Here is a 19016-nt window from a genome sequence, read left to right as displayed (position 1 = left end):
TAAATTTTAATTTAAACATGGGGCTGAGTTTTCCATATGAACGTGATTAATGTAATGCACTGGCACTTTTATGACAGAAGAAAGATATGTAGAATAATTACAGAAGTTAATCTGGATTATATACACTATAGGATGGTAAACTTAAAGATAGAAAAACAAAACTTTTTACACAGGAGCTCAATTTCTGTAAGGGGAGAAATAAACATTGTTGGGGGTAGAAACAGAAGAAACTGAATAGAAATGAAGTAGCAGATTTAAGAAACAAACAGTAGCAGATTCCTTTCACTACAAAGCGAGAATGCAGTGAGAGGTGGATACTGGAGAAGAGTAATTATTCCCATCACTCTACTGTCACTTCATGGGCGTGAGAAAAAAACACTGATATCATCTTCTCATACAAGCCTTCAATGTGGGTGGTGTGGCAAAATGGGTTTATGCTGATGCTGGAAGACTTATCTTGTAGCAGAGAACAGGACTGGGCCTGTGGATTGAAGGAAATGTCATCTGATGCCATAAGGGTTGTACGAGCCAAGCATCCGCTAACCCATATTCTCACCTGTTTCCAAACATGCTTTAAGCCCCCAACAGATGACCCACTGAGAAATTGAACACAGACTTGTAATAATATAATCACGTGTCCTGACACATGCACAATCAGTCATGCACATGTGCTATAACACGCACACACCCTGTATAAACATACAAATGCATGGCTGATTATATTTTTGTAATTTACATTTCTTGTTATTATCTACATTACATATATTTGATGCCAAGATTTTATTTTCGCCGGGTATTGTTGTCCTGTTAGAGTTCTTTAAAGCAAGAGCTGTATCTACAATGTTGCTGCTTAACATATCAAAGCACGCTGATGAAACCCAGCATTCATTTCAAGTGCTCACCTGACCCTGAGAGCATGAATTGGACTATTTTTTGTATCCTCTCCTTAGCAACACATGTTGCAGATGAGTGTTTGTGTTGTGTGCAGATGCTGTGGCTTCTATCACAGGGCAGTATTTTATCCTAGAGGTGTGGATGGTTGTTTGTCTTCTCTTCAGTCTGCAGAGGATTATCTGATGAAACTGAAGGATGGCCTGTTTAGCAGTGTAGCCAGTTTATAGTGAGGTGGCTGCTGCCATGGCAAGCAAAAATACAGACTCAGAGAAACTGCGGCCTCGTAGGCGCCCCTGGAGAAAGACCACTTCGCGTTTTTCATGCAGACTGTTCTGCTGCTCATGTTTGCAAGGCGAGGAGAAGGATCCTCTGCAGGAGCAGGAAAAGAAGATAAATGGGGGCCCTCAGCATCCACACATGGATCAACAGGGATCAGGTGAGAAGGAGGCTATCCAGATTACAGTGGAGGATCTGGGGATAGTTAACGCCAGCTTCAGCCTGTTTGAGGAAGACCCCATGACCTCGAGGAGCAACATGGCTCGCTCAGCCAGCTCTGTGTCCGCCTGCCGGAGAGCTCTGAAAGAGAAACGACTGAAGCCTCTGTCTTCACTGCCTATTCAGCCCCAATCCGAACAGGCCATCACTTCTACCAGTGGGGAAGATGATGAAGAAGAGGAGGAAGACCCATTGCTGTTTGAGAGTGGTACTGATAGCACACCAGCTTCAGGGAGCCTCCTGACACCACCAGTCATCAACTTGATTCCACCCACTCCCTCTGATGTCGTTGACGATGATCAGTTCTTTGACATTAATTCAGAGGAAAGTGTGGAACATACTTCGGGAAGTGAGGGAAGCTTTGCTACTCAGGATCAGGAGAGCTATGAGGAGAAGATGGACAGTGTGGAGCCAGAGGAGTCAAAGGAGGGGGGGTTCTCTGAGAATCAGTTTGGTGCTGATAGAACAGCTAAGCCTGAGGAGGGCATAAATGATCAGCTCAGAGAAGAAAGGGATGCTGTGGCAACCAAAGAAGGGGATAAAGAAAAATCAAAGCCCAGGTTCTTACGTAGTGCCTACCAGGTGGCTCCTATCCCTGAGTACCCGCAGAAAAGTGAGTCCAACAGTGATAACATCTCCAGTGCTTTTACACTGCAATTCACACTTAAAGCAAAGCTCTGATATTTTGGGAAATATGGTTGTTTGCTTTCTTGTGAGAAGATAGATAGAAAGATCAATATCAATTTAATCTCTGTGTTCAGTAGCAAGGTAGCGAGACGTTTAGTTTTGCTACATAGGCACAAAGACTGGAAGCAGTAAAAAAGTCTCTTATGTACAAGTTTTATCTTTAACTCTGATAGAAATCGAAAAAGAGACTGTGGTTTAACAAACAATTAACGAGCAGAAAGCATTGCCGATGGCAACTCCTGTCCTAACCAATTAATGATACATTTTTCTAATGCTGAACATAACCCAGGTTATTCTGTATTGCTGTCTAGCTTGTGAACTGACAAAATATCAATGAGATTTTTTTTTGTTTTCTTCTTCTTAAGGATACTAACTGCTAAGCTAGGCTAACCACACCCTGGAACAACAGGGCTTTAAGGCCATATTCAGACCAAATCAGGTGGTGCGGTGGTGCGGCGATTTGGTCTGAATACGGGTGTCACAGTGGGAAAAGCATAGGTGTAAATAATAAAATTAATGATGCCTGAATTATATTTAGCTGCTTCAGTTTCCTGGTATTGTGCATACTGGCTCACTATCATGGTTTACTGGGACACTTGAATAGAGCGGAATCATCGTTAATGTTACTGGTAACAACTGTGCTTTTCCTACTATGACAAGTCAAAATATCTGCTGTGCAAAGGAGCTAACTCGTTACTGAACGATAAACTTGACATAGCAACAAAAAAAGTTCCATTAATATTTTTGTCAGAATGGTTCTCTTGCTTTCTGCTTCTGTCATAGGAAGCTTCAACACTGGAATAAATCTTTTGACATTTACTGAGCACAACTTGGGTGAGTTTACTTGAGGTGAATTTGGGTTAATAAGTGTTTGTATTTAAATCTTTCTGTTTCCATTTAGGGGAACTATAGGTGAGAGGTAAATGGCACCAGATGATGGTTCGCTTCATCCAGCTGTTGAGCTCATGTGTTGCCTCTTCGTTTTGATCTCAGCTCCCCATTCAGATGAAATTGCAGTCATTATGTGACATGGCTACAGTACCTCCAACGCGTCCTTTGGGAGTTGCAGAAGTTCCCCTTTGTTGGAACTCCCTTTTTAGCCATTGTGTGTGTATTCCCAGTGCATGGCTGGGCAGGCGGTTCCCAGGTTTTGGGTTCCTGTGACTCAGCATACTCTCCTCCCTCAGTCGTCTCTCAAAGAGCTTACTTTCTTTTCAAACCAAGAGGACAATAATACTTGAAACGATAAGCATCGCTTTTTGCCTATCCATTACACAAATGTGCTGAAAAGTTCTGACTCTAGAGCTTTACTTCATGATTAATCCTGTGTGTGTCTGTGTGTGAGTGGTTGTCAAACTTTGTCACGCACCTGATTGCTCATTGTGTCTGTGTGTGCGTGCAAGGATGCAATGTGTTTGTCTATGCTAACCAGTCAAGGGTGCGGGAGCTCACTCATGCTTTTACTTGTCCTGACTTAGCCAGCATCAGGCTGTGTCCTTGAGTCTGCCCAAAATTTCCTGTCCTTCTTTGTTTTGATTAGACTTTTCCTGGAAGACGCAGGCTGTATGTCTGAGTATGACTGTGGTAGGGTGGGTGTACTACTACCCTCCATTAGCATTCTCAGACAGCTCGCCACCTTGAGTCCCTTCGGTGAAAAGAAGTCACAGTACAAGAATGGAAGTCAGAATTTCAAAGACACACTGTTATGTCTGAGGTCAGCTAAAAGAGGGTGCTCCTCGCTGTTCTTCCTTAGCTGTACTAGTCAGGACAGTTCTGTTTTGCGTGGACAGTCTTCTGATTTTGCTTAGCTGTGGGCCAGACATTATGATCCTCTTCAGAGTGACTCACAGGTCAGCCAGGTGATGGAGAGAGTGCTTGCTAGTTGCCCCCCTTCCCTGTACTCCACTGTCTCACCAGGACCCAGACAAGATTCCACTGCTGACACACATAAACCAATTACACTGTCTTATCTGATTCTGACTCCATCTAAACTCCTGTCCATGTCAAACCAGCCTTTCAGAAGAAGGCCCCTGAAATGAAAAACATGTGTTTAAGAAATTAGGCTGAATTTTTTGATGGGTGAACTATTTGAAAAGACTACTGTTTTTTAAATGGTAAAGGGTTCTTGACGTTTCAATCAGCGAAGGTATAAAAGTTAAAGTAGTTACAAGTTTGAACTGTAAACATTCCAACATCTATCACAATCACATCACAGCGTTGTGTTTGCCTGAGAAAGCTGGGCCTAGCCTGGATGCCATATTCTCAGCCTCATTCGTCTTGCTTGTTATGATAGCAGAAAAAAAAGATATCTGCTCGCTGACCAAGTGACATTTGGAAAATGTAAGAATATGTGCTTTCTGTGGGAAAGAACTTGAGTTGTCAGAAAAGTATGTCATCAAGCAGACAGACGTTAGTGTGTCTGACAGGTTGCTAAGCAACCCCATCTAGCTGTGTCCAGTATCAGCACCGGCTAATGCACTGCAAATGGACTTGGTGACCTGTACAATAATAAAAGTCTGAGCAGGCCCACGAGAACAGAATGACTTGAAAAAGGGAAAACAAGGACAAAGTTTGTTTCCAATATGGTAACTAACTAGGATGTGTTCATACTGTAAGCATTTATTGACATGTTGTCTATATTTCTACGTAGATGTCCTGAGCAATAGAGATGTGAGCTGCTCTGACATGCTGAAGGCTGAACTTTGTCTTCTTCCTCACGCCGGCACGATGGACACATTTACTCATCAAAAGGTATGAAGGCCATGCAGTGAACCTCTTACTTAAAAGTTCTTCTCATGATCTCTTCGTCCTGTATATCACATGCTCTATCTGCAGCCAACAAGGCCCACACATGCACCTTTAATGTATTTAAAGGTATGTACAGAGAGTCACTACACATTCCTGGGAGAAATGTGCTTTATCTGATTTAGACTGTGACTGTGTATTACTACTCGTGAAGTTAAAAATACTTACTGATGGTAAATTGATTAGAGAGGGCTGGATTTTCAGTCCACTGTTAACTGCAATCTGTATTACGTGACAGAAACCGTTAACTCGCTCCTGCAGTCTTGGGGACACACTTACCAGCAGCACCACTTTCCACACTTTAACCCAGGCCACAAACCAACAACAGGAAGAGGAGGGGTCGCCACGGCAACGACGCATAACTGTTGGTGAGTCTGGTGTTGTTATATTATGGACAACCTTATTGTTCCAACTGATATAAATTCAAATACAACCTTACAACTCTCTTTTTTTTCTCCATGCCTTTCATGCAGCATCATATATGCCTCTGTCTAAGGATCAGAATGGAAACTTCCCTGAGAAGGTACTGTAAACCATCAAAGCAAGGCCTTCAGGGTGGCATCAGCACACAGCCCAGAGCTGCTGCAATTACAGAATATGCTCTGTTTATATTTCCCAGCTCCCTTGATCTGTCAAAGCAATGACTCTGCAAATAGTCTCAGGATTTTATTCTTTGTGTCCAGGATTTGCCAAGCAAGATTGCTTGTATCCTTAGCAATCCGTGTGTTAGCTAAAACACAAAACGGACAGAAAAAAGAAAGTCTTTTTTTTTTTTTTAAAGCAAATTGCTCGTGTCCTGAACTTATTATCTACATGCATTATCAGCTGTTTAATTTTCCTCTGGTGCCTCATCAATTTCATATGAGTCATTTACAGTATGCAACATGTCTCTTAAGCAGCCACGTCTCACACTAGAGCCTCACACTGGGACCCCAAATTATAGAAAATAACTGGTTTTGGTAAATTATGATCTAATAGGGTTCTTTTTTACTAAAAGTCTCTCTGTCTTACAACATAATAGTGATATCCCTAAGACAAGGCAGACCTCTCACCTCAATTTATCAAATCTCCCCACAGTTACCTTGTAAAGCCTCTACTGGCAGCAGGGAACACTGTAGTTTTCTTCCCAGGAACACCATAAACAGCGAATCTGTGACTAAGGCAGCAATTACATAGAAACCTGTGTTTAGGTTCCCCGCTAAGTAAACATTTCTTTGTCCTTTTCAAACAATTGTTTATGGTTAAACACACAACTGTGTTTATTTGCTGTAATATGTTGAAACATGGATTCCAACACACTCCATGAATCAGTGACAGACAATGACAAAGTGCCTTGGAGTTCAACCATATTTTGTCTTCTTATCTTGCCTTCCTTTTTTCTTGTCTTGCCTCATCTTTGTGCATCATGTTGTATATATCTATATCTATATCTATCTATATATATATAACTATCTATTGCATTACATACAGGTTTGGTTTTTTGCAATGAGGTGTTTATAAAAGCAGTTTTCCACATAGCTCTATGAGCAGCAGGTATGTAGTATGTAGTAACTTCTCCTTCTCCCCAGGACATGGACAGGCAAGTGGCCAAATCCCTCAAGGAGCTGAACACAGATGAAGTCTGCCAGTGGTTTACCAGTATTGGACTGCAGAAATGTCTCCCTTTCATCAGAGGTGAAACACATTCTTCTGACTGTCTCCTCTCCCAGCCCTGTAGCTCCATAATAAATTAGTTTTATCTTTACTGAAGAACAAATAAATAGTTTTTTATGAACATCAATAAATTAAGAGGAAAAGGAGATAAGGATAAGACTAGATTAAACCTGACACCATTACTCTACAAATCATGTTAAAGTGGCTAGAGAGCTGTATGCGAATATACTTGTCTTACTATCCTTAATATCTCATACAATCTATGCTTCGGGTTAAAAAATGGGTATTTGTGTCATTAGAGTTTCCTTTCTACCTAAAGAAAACTCTATATGTAACTCTATTTGTCTATAACTCTCTTCAGTTACAGGCATGATGCATTTCTGATATTTATTGTCTTACATCCCCTTAATATTAATTCTGACACAAGCAGATGCAAAAATTTATGATCAGAAATAAATTCACTCCTCGTAATTTCTTACATGGCTTCAAAGACCAAATCCGAGATGTCTAAATTGGATGATAAAGGTAGTCCGTCACTGTACAAATGTAACAAACTGAGATTATTTTGTAAAGCTGCCAGTAGCTGAAAGCTAATATCAACCTGTAAAACTTAATTTTTTAACAGCCACATCTTAATGTTCACATTTGTTCTACTTTTCATAAAGATGTCACTTACTACAGAGTAATGTTTGATTTCCAGATTTTCCTTAGAGGGGACCTATTATGTTTTTTCTTATTTTCAGTCACATATTTATGATGTTACATCATTGGATTTTTATATTAAACATGGACAAAGTGTCAAATAATGAGGTAAACGTATGTAGAAGTAATCCCTGAGCAAAAACCACTGGCTTCAGACTGCTTCCAACAATTTTTTCTACTTTCAGCCAGAGTCGATGTCGGCTCGTGATGGATTTCTTTATATGGTCATCTGCTCCACACAGAGCACCAAGTTCACTGCTCCGCTCTGCTAACACTATGCTGTTTTCCCATTGTTTGGGGGTAGTCCCACAAGGCCATGACTCAAGTTGAGCTGGTACGCTGTGAGTGTTTTTCCATTACGCAGCATGATGAAGTAAAATAAGTTGTTTACCTGTTGGAGGTGTGCTGTTTGTCTGCAGCTCTTCATCAAACATCATCATCACTGTGGCTGTTTCTGCTTGTACTATTCCTCCCTGAATTATTTCTAACTGATCCACTGAACAAAGAGCTCCAAATATCTCCATATATTGTTGTGTCGACTGTTTTTTAGCTCCGCCAATGAAGTGCTGCTAATTTGGTGAGGAACATGTTTCATTTCATGTAAATTCCTCACAATAAAAGTCTCCCGTTCCTTAGTCATTTAAAAGCTTTTAATTTGAAGCAGTAAAGCAGGAAATATTGGCTCTGCATCTGCAGTACCTTAAAACAACTCTGATACGGCGGCCCCTTGGCAGGCTTCCTGAAAGCTGGCCAATCAGAACAGAGTGGGTTCATCAGGAGGGGGGCCTTAAAGAGACAGGAGCTAAGACTGCCTGTTAGAGACAGAGGCTGAACTGACGGGCTGCATAAAGGGACAGGATAAGATAAATAAGGAGTTTTTTGAACTCTGAATCATGCAAAGCTACTCTAGTGGAGTCCAAAAATAAAAATATAGAGCTGAAAATGAGCATAATAGTTCCCCTTTAACAAAAAAAAAAAGTTTTAAATAAGAGATAGCATAGACAAAAATGTCTTCTTTGTGTTTGTCAGTTCTTTTTCAAGTGTAATTGTTGTGGATTATATATTGACTGCAGTACATCTCCCAGATTTGTTGTATAATATAGGTGTATTACTAAATGTTCCTCTTGCAGAAGCAAAACTGTGTGGAGCAGACTTAGCTTCAGTAGATATGAAGACTCTGGACATCCTCCATATTGCCACACTGGAAGATAGGGAGCAGTTACTGTCTGCCATTTATAATGAGCTGCATCCTCCAAACGCCATGACCCAGAGACTTGACTCTCTACTTGGTACACTTTTACCATTAAAACATGACAAATAAACTCTTAACTCAGCAGTTTGCAAATCAAGTATGTCAAGTAGACTAATGTTTCTCTTTTCTACAGAATCTGTAGGGCCTAATAATGTTGAGACATTCACTGCAGCATTAGTGTCGATGAGTAAGTCAAAGTCCTCTCCTCATGTGAGCTGCCTGACCAAGAATCGGCGTTCCCTCAAGCTAAGGTACAGTCTGCCGTTATATAACTTATACTGCTCACAACACCTATACTGAACACTTCACAGCTTGTTTGAAACAAAGCAAACAAATTTTAATCTGTTGGTTTTTTTCCATTGTAGAAACAATAGCCAACACTACATGGTACAGAGGAATTCTCATCTGATAGAGATCACTATTAATGGTGAGTAATTGAATAGGTTAAGAGGTTAAATATACACAGGGTGTGATAACTGAGAAGATATCAGAAAAACCTGAATGGGACTATGTTCAAAATAAATTAAAAATATTCACTTATGGTCACATGATGCAGCGTCCAGCCTGTTGGGCACTGTGTGGCTGTCATATCTATGATGCACACTTATATAAGGATAAACAAGGCCTCTTTATTACATCTGATTGCAGTGTCATGTTGTGTTGCAGCAACAGATCGGATAGTTCATCTCAGAACCCCAAAGGAAACAACAGTTGGAAAAATCATGGATTCGTGTATCAAAACGCTGGGAATGACAGAAGATAGAAGCCTATTCATAATGAAAGATAAGCCAGGTGCACAATACAGTACATGATGCACACTACATAACATATGTTATCACAAAAAAACAAAGAAATACCATATACATACACTTTCCATATGCTTTGATTTCAAGATTCACCCAAGGAGCTCTCACCAGATCAGCAGATTAAGAATCTGCTGATGTCAACATCAGGGAACAGGCAACTGGAACTGCACTTGTGTAAAATGGTAATGCTGGTCATTTTCTCAACATTTATATGTCAGCTATGAACCCCTATACCAAAGACGTCTCCTCTATGTTTTTGCATCATAGGAGAAACCACCGAGTCCTGCTTCCCAAAACAGCCCAGAAGTCAACAGCTCTGATGAGAACAGCAACGCCAACAAAAATGTCCAGGCAGCTAAAGAGGAGAGGATCAGGGAGTTAAAGCAACAGGTGGACTCGTTACAAAATGTCATCCTTCAGGTCACTATCTCTGTTCAGCTATATCTGTGAAAATATGTAACAGATTAACATGTTCTCTACAACTAATGGTGCAATATTAGTGGAGAACATAATGAATTAATTCACCGAGCACTGAGTATAATCACAATCACCATTGAAAGCTGAACTTTTTTGACCCCAAGGTCCAGGAGCTCCACCACGGCCTGGTGGAATTCTGCTCAGAGTTAAAGAACATGGATGGAGATGTGAATGTAGACAGACTTGGCTCTGCTGAGCTGAAACAGAAGCTGGAGTTGGTCAAAAGCCGACTGAACGACAAGAGGCAGAGCCTGCAGACCCTTAGAGACAACATTAACAACGCTGCTGCTCACAAGAAGAAGTAAGTGGACTGTCCTCGTTCATTACAGTAGTAGCTTATTCAACAATCCATAAACTAAACTTTCCACCAACAATTCAAATACAGAAAATGCAGTTAGAGACTCCAAAAAAGTCCACTGTTGTGAATATAAAAGAGAGCGACTGTCTGTCTACGATCTAGTTGTTTGTGTTACTGAACTAGAGTGTTTGACTGCAATCTGTCCAATAAACTCTATGTGATGGTACTGTAAAGTCAAAATCAGGTGTCAGAAAGAATTAAAAAGTGAATACATAGATAACAGTAATCAAATCTTAAGAGACTTGTAGGGCAAATGGTTCTTGAAATAGTCCTACCTGCAAATCTTAACCATGTCCAGCAGGATGGATGGGTTACATGGCAGAGAGACAGCAACTACACTTTCACATACTGCAAAGGTCACAATTGAAAAGCACTGCTACTCCACATAAAATAAACCATCTGCTATGTTTGCTTAACTCTGTTACAGTAGATTTAAAAACTTAAACATGTCACAATAAACCTCATAAGACATGTATGTGTATTTCTGTGATAGTACAATGTGACCTTGTTTGTTATAACAGTACTTTATGTCTTGCTGTCCAGACAGTTCGATGTTCGCCTTTTGGAAAAGATGAAGCTGAACTGCCAGGTGTTTAAGGAGGAAATTTCCATGGTACATCTGAACCGACAGGTGGCTCACCTCCAAAATGCTCTACAAGAAAGCTATATTAAGGTACTATTGATCAAATAAAGATTACTAGCACCTTTCATGCATTAACACTACTGCGAAAGTGAAAGTTGAAAGTCTGGAGCTCATTCGAGGAACTTTAATTGACAGCATGTGAAACATGCTTACATGGATATGTGGGAGAGTTGCATGGTTTGAGTCAGAGAATGTTTTGATTGCTAAAAATAAACAATGAGCAACTGAGATTTGTACCAAAACAATAATAGTTACTGGGAGAAGCATTTGTGGAATGGGGTACTAAAATCAAACTTTGGCTTAAGAAAAAACAGAGTCAAATTTGGTGTTTTATGGACAATAATGCAGTGAAGGCTGTCTACTCTCTCCGTCTTTGGTCATATCAGAACATTTTTTGCAATATACACAGTAAACGCAGTATAAGTGTCATCTCATTTCATTAGCTAACAAATGATTAGATCTGAGACCAGAAAAGGTGTTAACAGCTTCCTGATGTAATAGGCCCTATACTTGACACTATTATGTCCACCATCTTTGATCTTCTTGTCACTGTTCTCCTGAGTGACAGCACAATGCTGCATTCAACCTACTCTGTTTCGTTAAGCTGTGCAGTTAGTCCCAATTTCAGAGTGGGTATACAAGGCAGAGTGAAGTCCTTTGGATGAACATGCACTTTTTCTGAGAAAACGATGTTTAGCGCTGACATCCGAGAGCCTGTGACCATACCAACAAAGGAATGTGTCTGACAAAAGCCACTGGGAGAGTGCAATGGAGAAATGGGCCAGCATGTGTAAAACTATCTTCATCTATCCCCGGAGGAGCCCACTTCTTTTTTAATGTGGGTCTTTTATCCCGTTGGAGAAGCCCTAACGAGGTGCCATGAAAGGACACACGCGGCTTTGGCTTTGAAAGGTGCCCCGTGTCACGTTGCCGCCCCGGGGCCACGCTTTTTTAGGTGCTGAGTTTGTGGGAAAAGCAGCAGCGCTAATGTTTATCATATGACCTAATCAGAGTTAACACACAGGTCAGAGCTGAGGAGCAGCCTGGGAACTGATGGAGCCGCTGCTCTAATAAGGAGCAGACCGCCCCGTGTTTGGTCTTGTAGGCTGCCCTGCATTACAGACAATAAGGAAATATTTCATCATCGGCAGTCTAATCTCCAGGATCTATTGCAACTGGAGAGCATCAATAAAGCAGCCGAGAGGGAAGGACAAAGAGAAACAGAGGGAGAGAGTGAAGGGAGGATAGGAAGGAAAACAAATGGGGGAAATGATTTTAAATAAGCAGTTTAGCTTGGACAACTCAAAAAACTTCAGACAGACTATTAAAGAGGGGAAATTGGGAGAATTACTGATTCCCGCGCTCTTTAGTCTCACATGGTCTTTGAGGATAGATTGAGTTTTGAGAAAAATCTGCCACCTCTTTGCTCTGGCATACCTCTGAATTTAAGAAAGGGTTAGTTTGTCTCCAGTTTTTATATAGAAAAAGCCATATTACAAGTTGTGGTTGCTCAAAGTGGTCAGATTGTCTCTCATTACTCTGTCCTCCGTTTTCAACCCCAAGGTTGATTGTGCTAAAGATCTCTGCTGTTGGAGCAGCCAAGGCATCCACATTCAGAATGACAGGACTGAATTTAGAACTACTACTACACCCATCATTATAAATGATATGCAATCCTTTCCACTTATCATCTACAGTATTGCCTGGCCTGTCAGAGAATCACTTCTCACACAAGGGGAACAAAGTCCTTCAGCAGTTCATGTTGTAGCTTCTGATGATGGAGGCAAATTATTGTCTTTATGAAATTTGTAAGTGGGTGGGTGAAACGAGCTATTATTTCTCTTTTGTGCCAGCTTTGTGATCTCGGAGGATAGTGTTTTAATTGCCTAACTAGACATTGGTTGTATCTGGAGTGTATATGGGTAGTGTGGAATGGCCTGTGTCTGGCCTAGGTAGGTTAGGATTTGATCAAATCTTGTGGATAAACAAGAAGAATATGAAGAGAAAATTCCTTGGTCTCTTGGTGTATGTCCAACATTCAGGGAAAAGGGAAAATGATGCGCATTAGAGTGTGCTTCTCAAGGGGCTTCGGCTGCGTTTCCGTGGATATATCCTGTCTGGCTCACTTGTCTGAGGAGAGAGAAGCCTTAGCTTTGACCCTTGACCCTGGCAAGGCGACATCTATTGCTGCAAGGCATTCACACGCCATACGGGGGGAGGGGGGAGTATGCCAAGAGGCTGGATAAGGGAGCATTGGAATTCAGTGGTCAGACTCACAAGTTATTTCTGATCCCTGCAAGCTACTTGTGGTGTGATCTCTTACACAGCTAATCATTGCATCTTGGTGGTCTCCAGTCTTATCACTTAGGGACCTCCACTTAGTGGTATTTGAAATCTTAAAAGCTTAATTCTAAGAAATACAGTTGTGTATTCATTTCAAGAAAATCATTACTAAGTTAGTTTTATATCCAGAGGCAAAACTTTTAAAGATTCTTTTGCGTAATTGGGTTGTGATAAAGATAATGATAAGAGATTGAACTTATGTGCATAATAGTTCAACATTTTGTAAAATGCTTTTCATTTTCATTTTCTTGCTAAGAGTTAGATGAGAAGATCAATCTCACTCTCATGTCAGTAAAAACAGCCAGGAGACGGTTGGCTTAGCTTAGCATAAAGATTTGAATCAGGGGGAAACAACTAGCCTGTCTCTGTCAAAAGGTAAAAAAAAAAAAAAATCTGCCTACCAGCACCTCTAGAGCTCACATGTTATAGCTTGTTTGTTTAATCCGTACAAAAACCTAAATGTAACAAACAAGTAGCAGTTTTACAGGTATTATGTGTCGGAGCTAGGCTAGCTGTCTCCTCCAGCTTCCAGTCTTTATGCTAAACTGAGGTAACTGCTGGTTTTAGCTTCATATTTAATGGACATACATAACAGTGCTATCCATCTCCTCATCAAATTCTAAGCAATAAAGCAATAGAGCTTATTTCCTAAAAATGCCCAACTATTCAATAACTTTATTTCCTGCAAATATACTGCAAGTGTGATATCATTTTATAGGTTTATCTGATTGAACTCGGACTAAATGAAGACATGAGACATACTACTTCTTGTGTCACTTGCAGTACATTTAGCATTAATTTACAGCAAACCTGTGTACGGGGAATATCTCAAACCCTGAACCATTTGCATTTAAGCATATTTCTGCCATGCTTTTGTGCATGTTTATACGTGTTTTTGCTGTAAATATGTTGTTTCTGCATTCAGGAGAAAGCTCGGAAAAAGAGTTTGGCCATCAGTAGCCTGAGCCAGCTGGTGTCGCCACAGTCTCCAGCCATACTGCTGGTTGTCCAGGAGACCCAGGGACCTGATGGCTGCTATGGCTTTACATGTCACTACAAAGAGGGCTGTGGCCTAGTGGTGGCCAAGGTGGACAACTCGCACCTATGCGTGGGTGACAGGTAACGCACACTAAAGAATTTCAATGTTATTTAGCCAGAATTAATGACACATACTTGGTTGATGTTCACAGAGGCCACCTATTTAGTCAGAGTAGTATTTAGTATCTCACTCATCCCACCCATTTCTTTCATCGCTCTATTTTTCTATGCTTGGTAGCTATGGAAACCCAACAGATATTGGCCCCAAAACAAAAAAACACTGTAATGTAATATCTTGGATGCAGAAGAGAGTGAAAAGGAGCAGATAAAAGTATTTCATATAATTAAGTGATTACTGCATTACAATAAGCACATACTTCGATCTACCGCACGAGCATGAGCACCAACCACACACACAAACACACACACACACACACACACACCGTGCTGTTTACATCCCCCTTTGAGACTGTACAGCCAAAGAAACAGAAGTCTGCATGACAGTGCAGAGACAAAACCACAGAAGCCGAAAAGCCTTTGAGCCTCACCGTGTGTGCTCACTGATCACAGCATCTGTGCCAATGCTCTTTACACAGCCAATGAAAAAATACAAGGGGCTGCTATTTCCCTGTCAGTTTTATCCTGGTGGCTATAAATAAAAACTAATGAAGGGGATTTTTTTCATGAGCTCTGTGTAAAGGTGATGTTTTTCAATATTTCATGCTAAGTTACTTTTGAAGTGTTTGATATTATTTGTTTCTTGTTATTTTGATATTTTCAAGGAGTTGAGGCAGAATGTCTCCTTTAGTTGATCAGCGATAAGTACATTACATTCTGTATTTAATCAAAAACTTTTCTATTTTCTTTTTCTTAATTTATAAATCAGATCTAATCACATTAATATATAATACATTTCTTTGTTTTTCCCCCCCATAGGCTGGTGGAGTTGAATGGTGTAATGGTGGTCAACTCTACAGAGGAGGAGCTGAGTGACCTCCTGCTCCAGGGACCAAGTGCTCAGATTGTTGTCCTGCGCCAGCCCCCAACCACCCCCACCTCCCAACAGCACCCTCTGCTCCTGCAGCACATGGTTAACCCTGATCCCCAGCAAACAATCTGCCCAGAGAAGGATGGTGTCACCACGGAAACCCCACCACAGCGGAAGTTGATGGCCATCTGATGAGAAGGGGTAGAGAGAGAGAAATAAAGACAAATACAGACTGACTGAGATAAACAACGCTGATGAAGATGATGCAAAGTGTTTTTTCATTTTATTAGATCGATGTCCATCCATAGAATTCCCCCTAATGTGAAATGACATGTAATCTTTTGCTAGTTATTTACCCACATAACTGAACATTGTTATTGTATTGATGAAATTTTCTTAGTTGCCTAATTCCTCGCTATCGGAACTCAAGTGGTATTTTTTGTTTTTATTTGACTTTTTCCTACTTTAAAAAAAAAAGGTTTACTATATTTACTTAACTTTGTTCTTAAGAGAGAAATGTATAATCCATACTCTTTCAGTGTATGTGCAGAACACTCCCTATGAAAAACATATTTCCAACAAAAACAATGAACACAAAGCCTATAGTATTGTTTTTTTTCAATTTGGTTCCCTCCTTGTTCTACATCATATTTGTGGGATGAGGGAGAGCTGGAAAGTACAAATAAAGAAACACAAAGGCAGATAGAGCGTTTGCTCCACTGGATATGTGATAAGCATTTCTTTTTTTAGCATCCAGCAGTGTAAATCCTGAGGGTACAACAATGCAAGCCTGATGAGGACACTGTATGATTCACCTTTTCAAAGTACCGAAACTGGGTAGAAAACATTTGATGTAGAAGACATGTAGAAGCTTTGTATTCTGTTTGCAAGCTTTCTCTATGCAGATTAGACACTAAGATGATCTGGTGTTCAGTGTTCAGAGCAGAAGATTTCTTTAAAAAATGGGTTGCGTCTCCACTGTGTCTGTTGTAATGTAATCCACTGTGCTGTAGGAATAAACCCTTGGGCCCGGAAATGCCTCATTTCTCAGCCTTGTTCTCCCTCCTTAAGTGGCAGTGGATCATGCAAGTCTGACAGAGAGACAGCGCAAACACTACCAAACCCTGAACCAGGCCCCTGGGGTCCAAAGAGCCTGAGAGGCAAAGTGATGAGACCGGTTTTGCTTGTCAGTTGATGAGAAAGGTCACAGGTCAGTCACCAATACATTTGCATGTTAATGGTTTTGCAATCAAAGGCAAATGAGCTCTATCTCACTACCAAAGGAAAGAATCTCTGTCTGTCTGCCTGTCTGTCTGTCTGCCTGTTTGTATGGTTGTCCTTTTCATATCTCAAAAACCATTCATCCGATCTACTCCACACTTGACGGGTACATGGCCGTGGACCTAAGGAAGTGCACTGTCAAATTTGGTGCAATTAGGACATGATCAATATTAATAAACCTTGAGTAAACAAGCGATCAGAGAGCCGCTCCGCTCTGCAGCAGCAAGGTCGGGCTTCTGGGTTCTGCAACTGCACGTCATAATCATGAGCACAGGCGGAGATCAGAGCAGTACAGCCCTGCCATGAGAGAGACAAGGGGAGGACATCTCTCTTCGTTTGATAATGTTAAAAGTTAGGCTTTGTTGTCAGCTTCCCAACTCATTTTACAAAAGACAAGAAAAAGAGAGAGAGGTTGAGTGAACTGACAGCATGAGTTAGCTTTCTCTGAGAGAGAGAAAGCCCGTGAAAGACAGAAATACCTTATTTTCTGATTGTTACACGGCAGTTATGTTCTAAAGCACAAATAAACAACCATCAAACACTCAACAGATGATTTACTGTGGAGACAGATGCTCTCAGATTCTGTTTCATTTCCACCTCTGCATTTCTCCTTTTCATTCATTCATTACGTCCAACTAATGCAGCAGTAAAGAACAACAGGACAAATCTGTGTTGTTTTTTCCTCATGTGTGAATGCCATGTTTCAAGCACAGCAGCGGAGAGAGAGACAGAGAGAGAGAGAGAGAGAGAAAGAGAGATTACTAGACTTCTATTTCCTCCTACAATGTAAAACAGTCAACGAAATAAGGAACATTAACTTTAACAAGTTCACCTCTGTAATTTCAGATTTCAAAGAACTTAATGACCTCTCAAAATTGAAAATACTCCGAGGAGAAGGAGGACATATCTTGCTGCCCAGTACGTATCAATATGCCACAACCTGAGGGACAGTGAATGACCTAGACACACACAACACAAGCATGAATTCACGCACACACACACACATGCATAGGATATACTGTATATACATAATTAATATAAATAATAAGATTGTTCTTGAAACTTTCATGCCAATAAAAACCCATTGAATTGAAAAGAGAGTGAGAGAGAAAGAGAGAGAGAAAGAGAGAGAGCGAGCGAGCGGCGAAGCGAAGAGAGGGAGTGGTGGAAAGCTTTCTCTGAACCAGAAAGCCCATGAATGACTGACCAATCGGTGATCTGCTGTGTTTTCACGTCACCTTTTAGTATCAGCTCAGCTCGAGAAAATTAATTTCACATGGCGTGTTCTGAAAAATGAAGACAGCAACAACAGAGCTTTTAATCAAGACTGAACAGACTCTTAGGCTACTTCCCACGGGCAGTTCAAAACCAGTATGTCTCATACAAGCACAAATCTTTTGAGCAAACATACCCACTCAAATGATCCGAACTGAAGCCACAGAAAATAAACCATCTAAGAACCCAATATGATCTATCCACTTTATTTTAGGATGCACATTTTTTCAAAAGCTCCCTGCTAGTTTCTTTCATGTTGTTGATACTCATTCACACCTCACATCAACAGTATTCATTTTTATATGCGTTGAGGCAGCAATAACGGAGGCCAAGCAATCGGAAGGTTCCGAATAGGCGTGTTTTGAACAGGCGCTGCACTAGTATAATCCAATGATGAGAGAGATGGCATTTGCTGGTTGCCAAACAGACCCACAAGGAGGGAGGAGTATGAATCTGGCAGGCTGGAGATTTGAGAGACTTAGTCACAGACATGGGAAATTGAAGTCGACCGTGCCACAACATGTTCATTTACCCTCTGACACAGATGAACCATAATGACATACCTCTGGAAGCGTAACAATATGGTGAGAAGTTATCCAAAACCGCAAAACAATGCAATAGCAGTCCATAGACATGTAGACTGGGGGGAAGATAGAGAGGAGAGACAAAATGAGGAAGAGACAGAGAGAAATTGACAATGATGATGATGCTCATTGTCAAAATAACCATGCAGCAGAGGTCAATCCGGTCTATTCTTTCATTCAGCACAGAGACGGGGAGAAAAATTCATAGCTCTGTAAAGTAAAGCCACACAGAGACAGAAAGCAAAGGAGAGAATGTGTCATGGCTGCCTTTATGGAAATAAATTAACACTGGAGAAAATGAGACAAAATCCTATAAACACTGCTGCTGGCAAGAGTAGAAAGACACCGTGGGATTCCCAGTGACCAACACACCCCAAAACACACACTCGCAAGGCTTTGATACTCTAGCTATAAACCGCTGCAAGCTGTCAATCTAAAAAGCAGAAGAAATCCATCGGGGTGAGTAATTGAAGTGACACCATGAAAACTTCAAAACTTTTTTGGGATGCTGTCAAGTCAGGAGGATGAACCACAGGACCTAAGACTGTACTGTACGCTAGTCAGGAACATCTGCAGCACGTTTGAACTGTACAGTGGCCTCCTCCTATACAGCCAAGGCGCCTCAGGTTGACCCAGGCTGTACCTGACACATAGTGGCACAGAGCAACCTTAACTGCATCTGGTTTGCCTTAGCAGCCTGAGTAAGACTACATCCAGCATACACTGATAAGCTCT

At 40.9% G+C, this 19016-nt stretch overlaps 2 protein-coding genes across 2 annotated transcripts in view; one reads left to right on the top strand and one right to left on the bottom strand.

Moving 5' to 3' along the window:
• The window catches only part of jag1b (jagged canonical Notch ligand 1b), a 205194-nt gene that overhangs the window by 93933 nt on the left and 92245 nt on the right, over positions 1 to 19016 (bottom strand). The window lies entirely within an intron of this gene.
• LOC121911510 lies at positions 1022 to 16161 on the top strand. The gene is made up of 15 exons (XM_042433055.1): positions 1022 to 2002; positions 4727 to 4827; positions 5120 to 5249; positions 5355 to 5404; positions 6450 to 6555; positions 8367 to 8525; positions 8622 to 8739; positions 8854 to 8915; positions 9155 to 9280; positions 9382 to 9476; positions 9562 to 9714; positions 9876 to 10072; positions 10673 to 10802; positions 14041 to 14234; positions 15090 to 16161. The coding sequence occupies exons 1-15, from the start codon at positions 1138 to 1140 to the stop codon at positions 15331 to 15333; spliced, it is 2730 nt and encodes a 909-aa protein (XP_042288989.1). The 5' UTR covers positions 1022 to 1137; the 3' UTR covers positions 15334 to 16161.

This window comes from Thunnus maccoyii, chromosome 14, assembly GCF_910596095.1.
Source record: "Thunnus maccoyii chromosome 14, fThuMac1.1, whole genome shotgun sequence".
Lineage (NCBI taxonomy): Eukaryota > Metazoa > Chordata > Actinopteri > Scombriformes > Scombridae > Thunnus > Thunnus maccoyii.
Note: the sequence above shows the minus strand (reverse complement) of the source record. Positions and strands in the feature narration are given on the sequence as shown.

Coding starts and splice junctions, on each gene's coding strand:
- LOC121911510 (XM_042433055.1), top strand. CDS start 1,138: ATGGCAAGCAAAAATACAGACTCAGAGAAACTGCGGCCTCGTAGGCGC. Junction 8,740..8,853: donor CGGCGTTCCCTCAAGCTAAG/GTACAGTCTGCC, acceptor TTTCCATTGTAG/AAACAATAGCCAACACTACA. Junction 10,073..10,672: donor GCTGCTGCTCACAAGAAGAA/GTAAGTGGACTG, acceptor CTTGCTGTCCAG/ACAGTTCGATGTTCGCCTTT.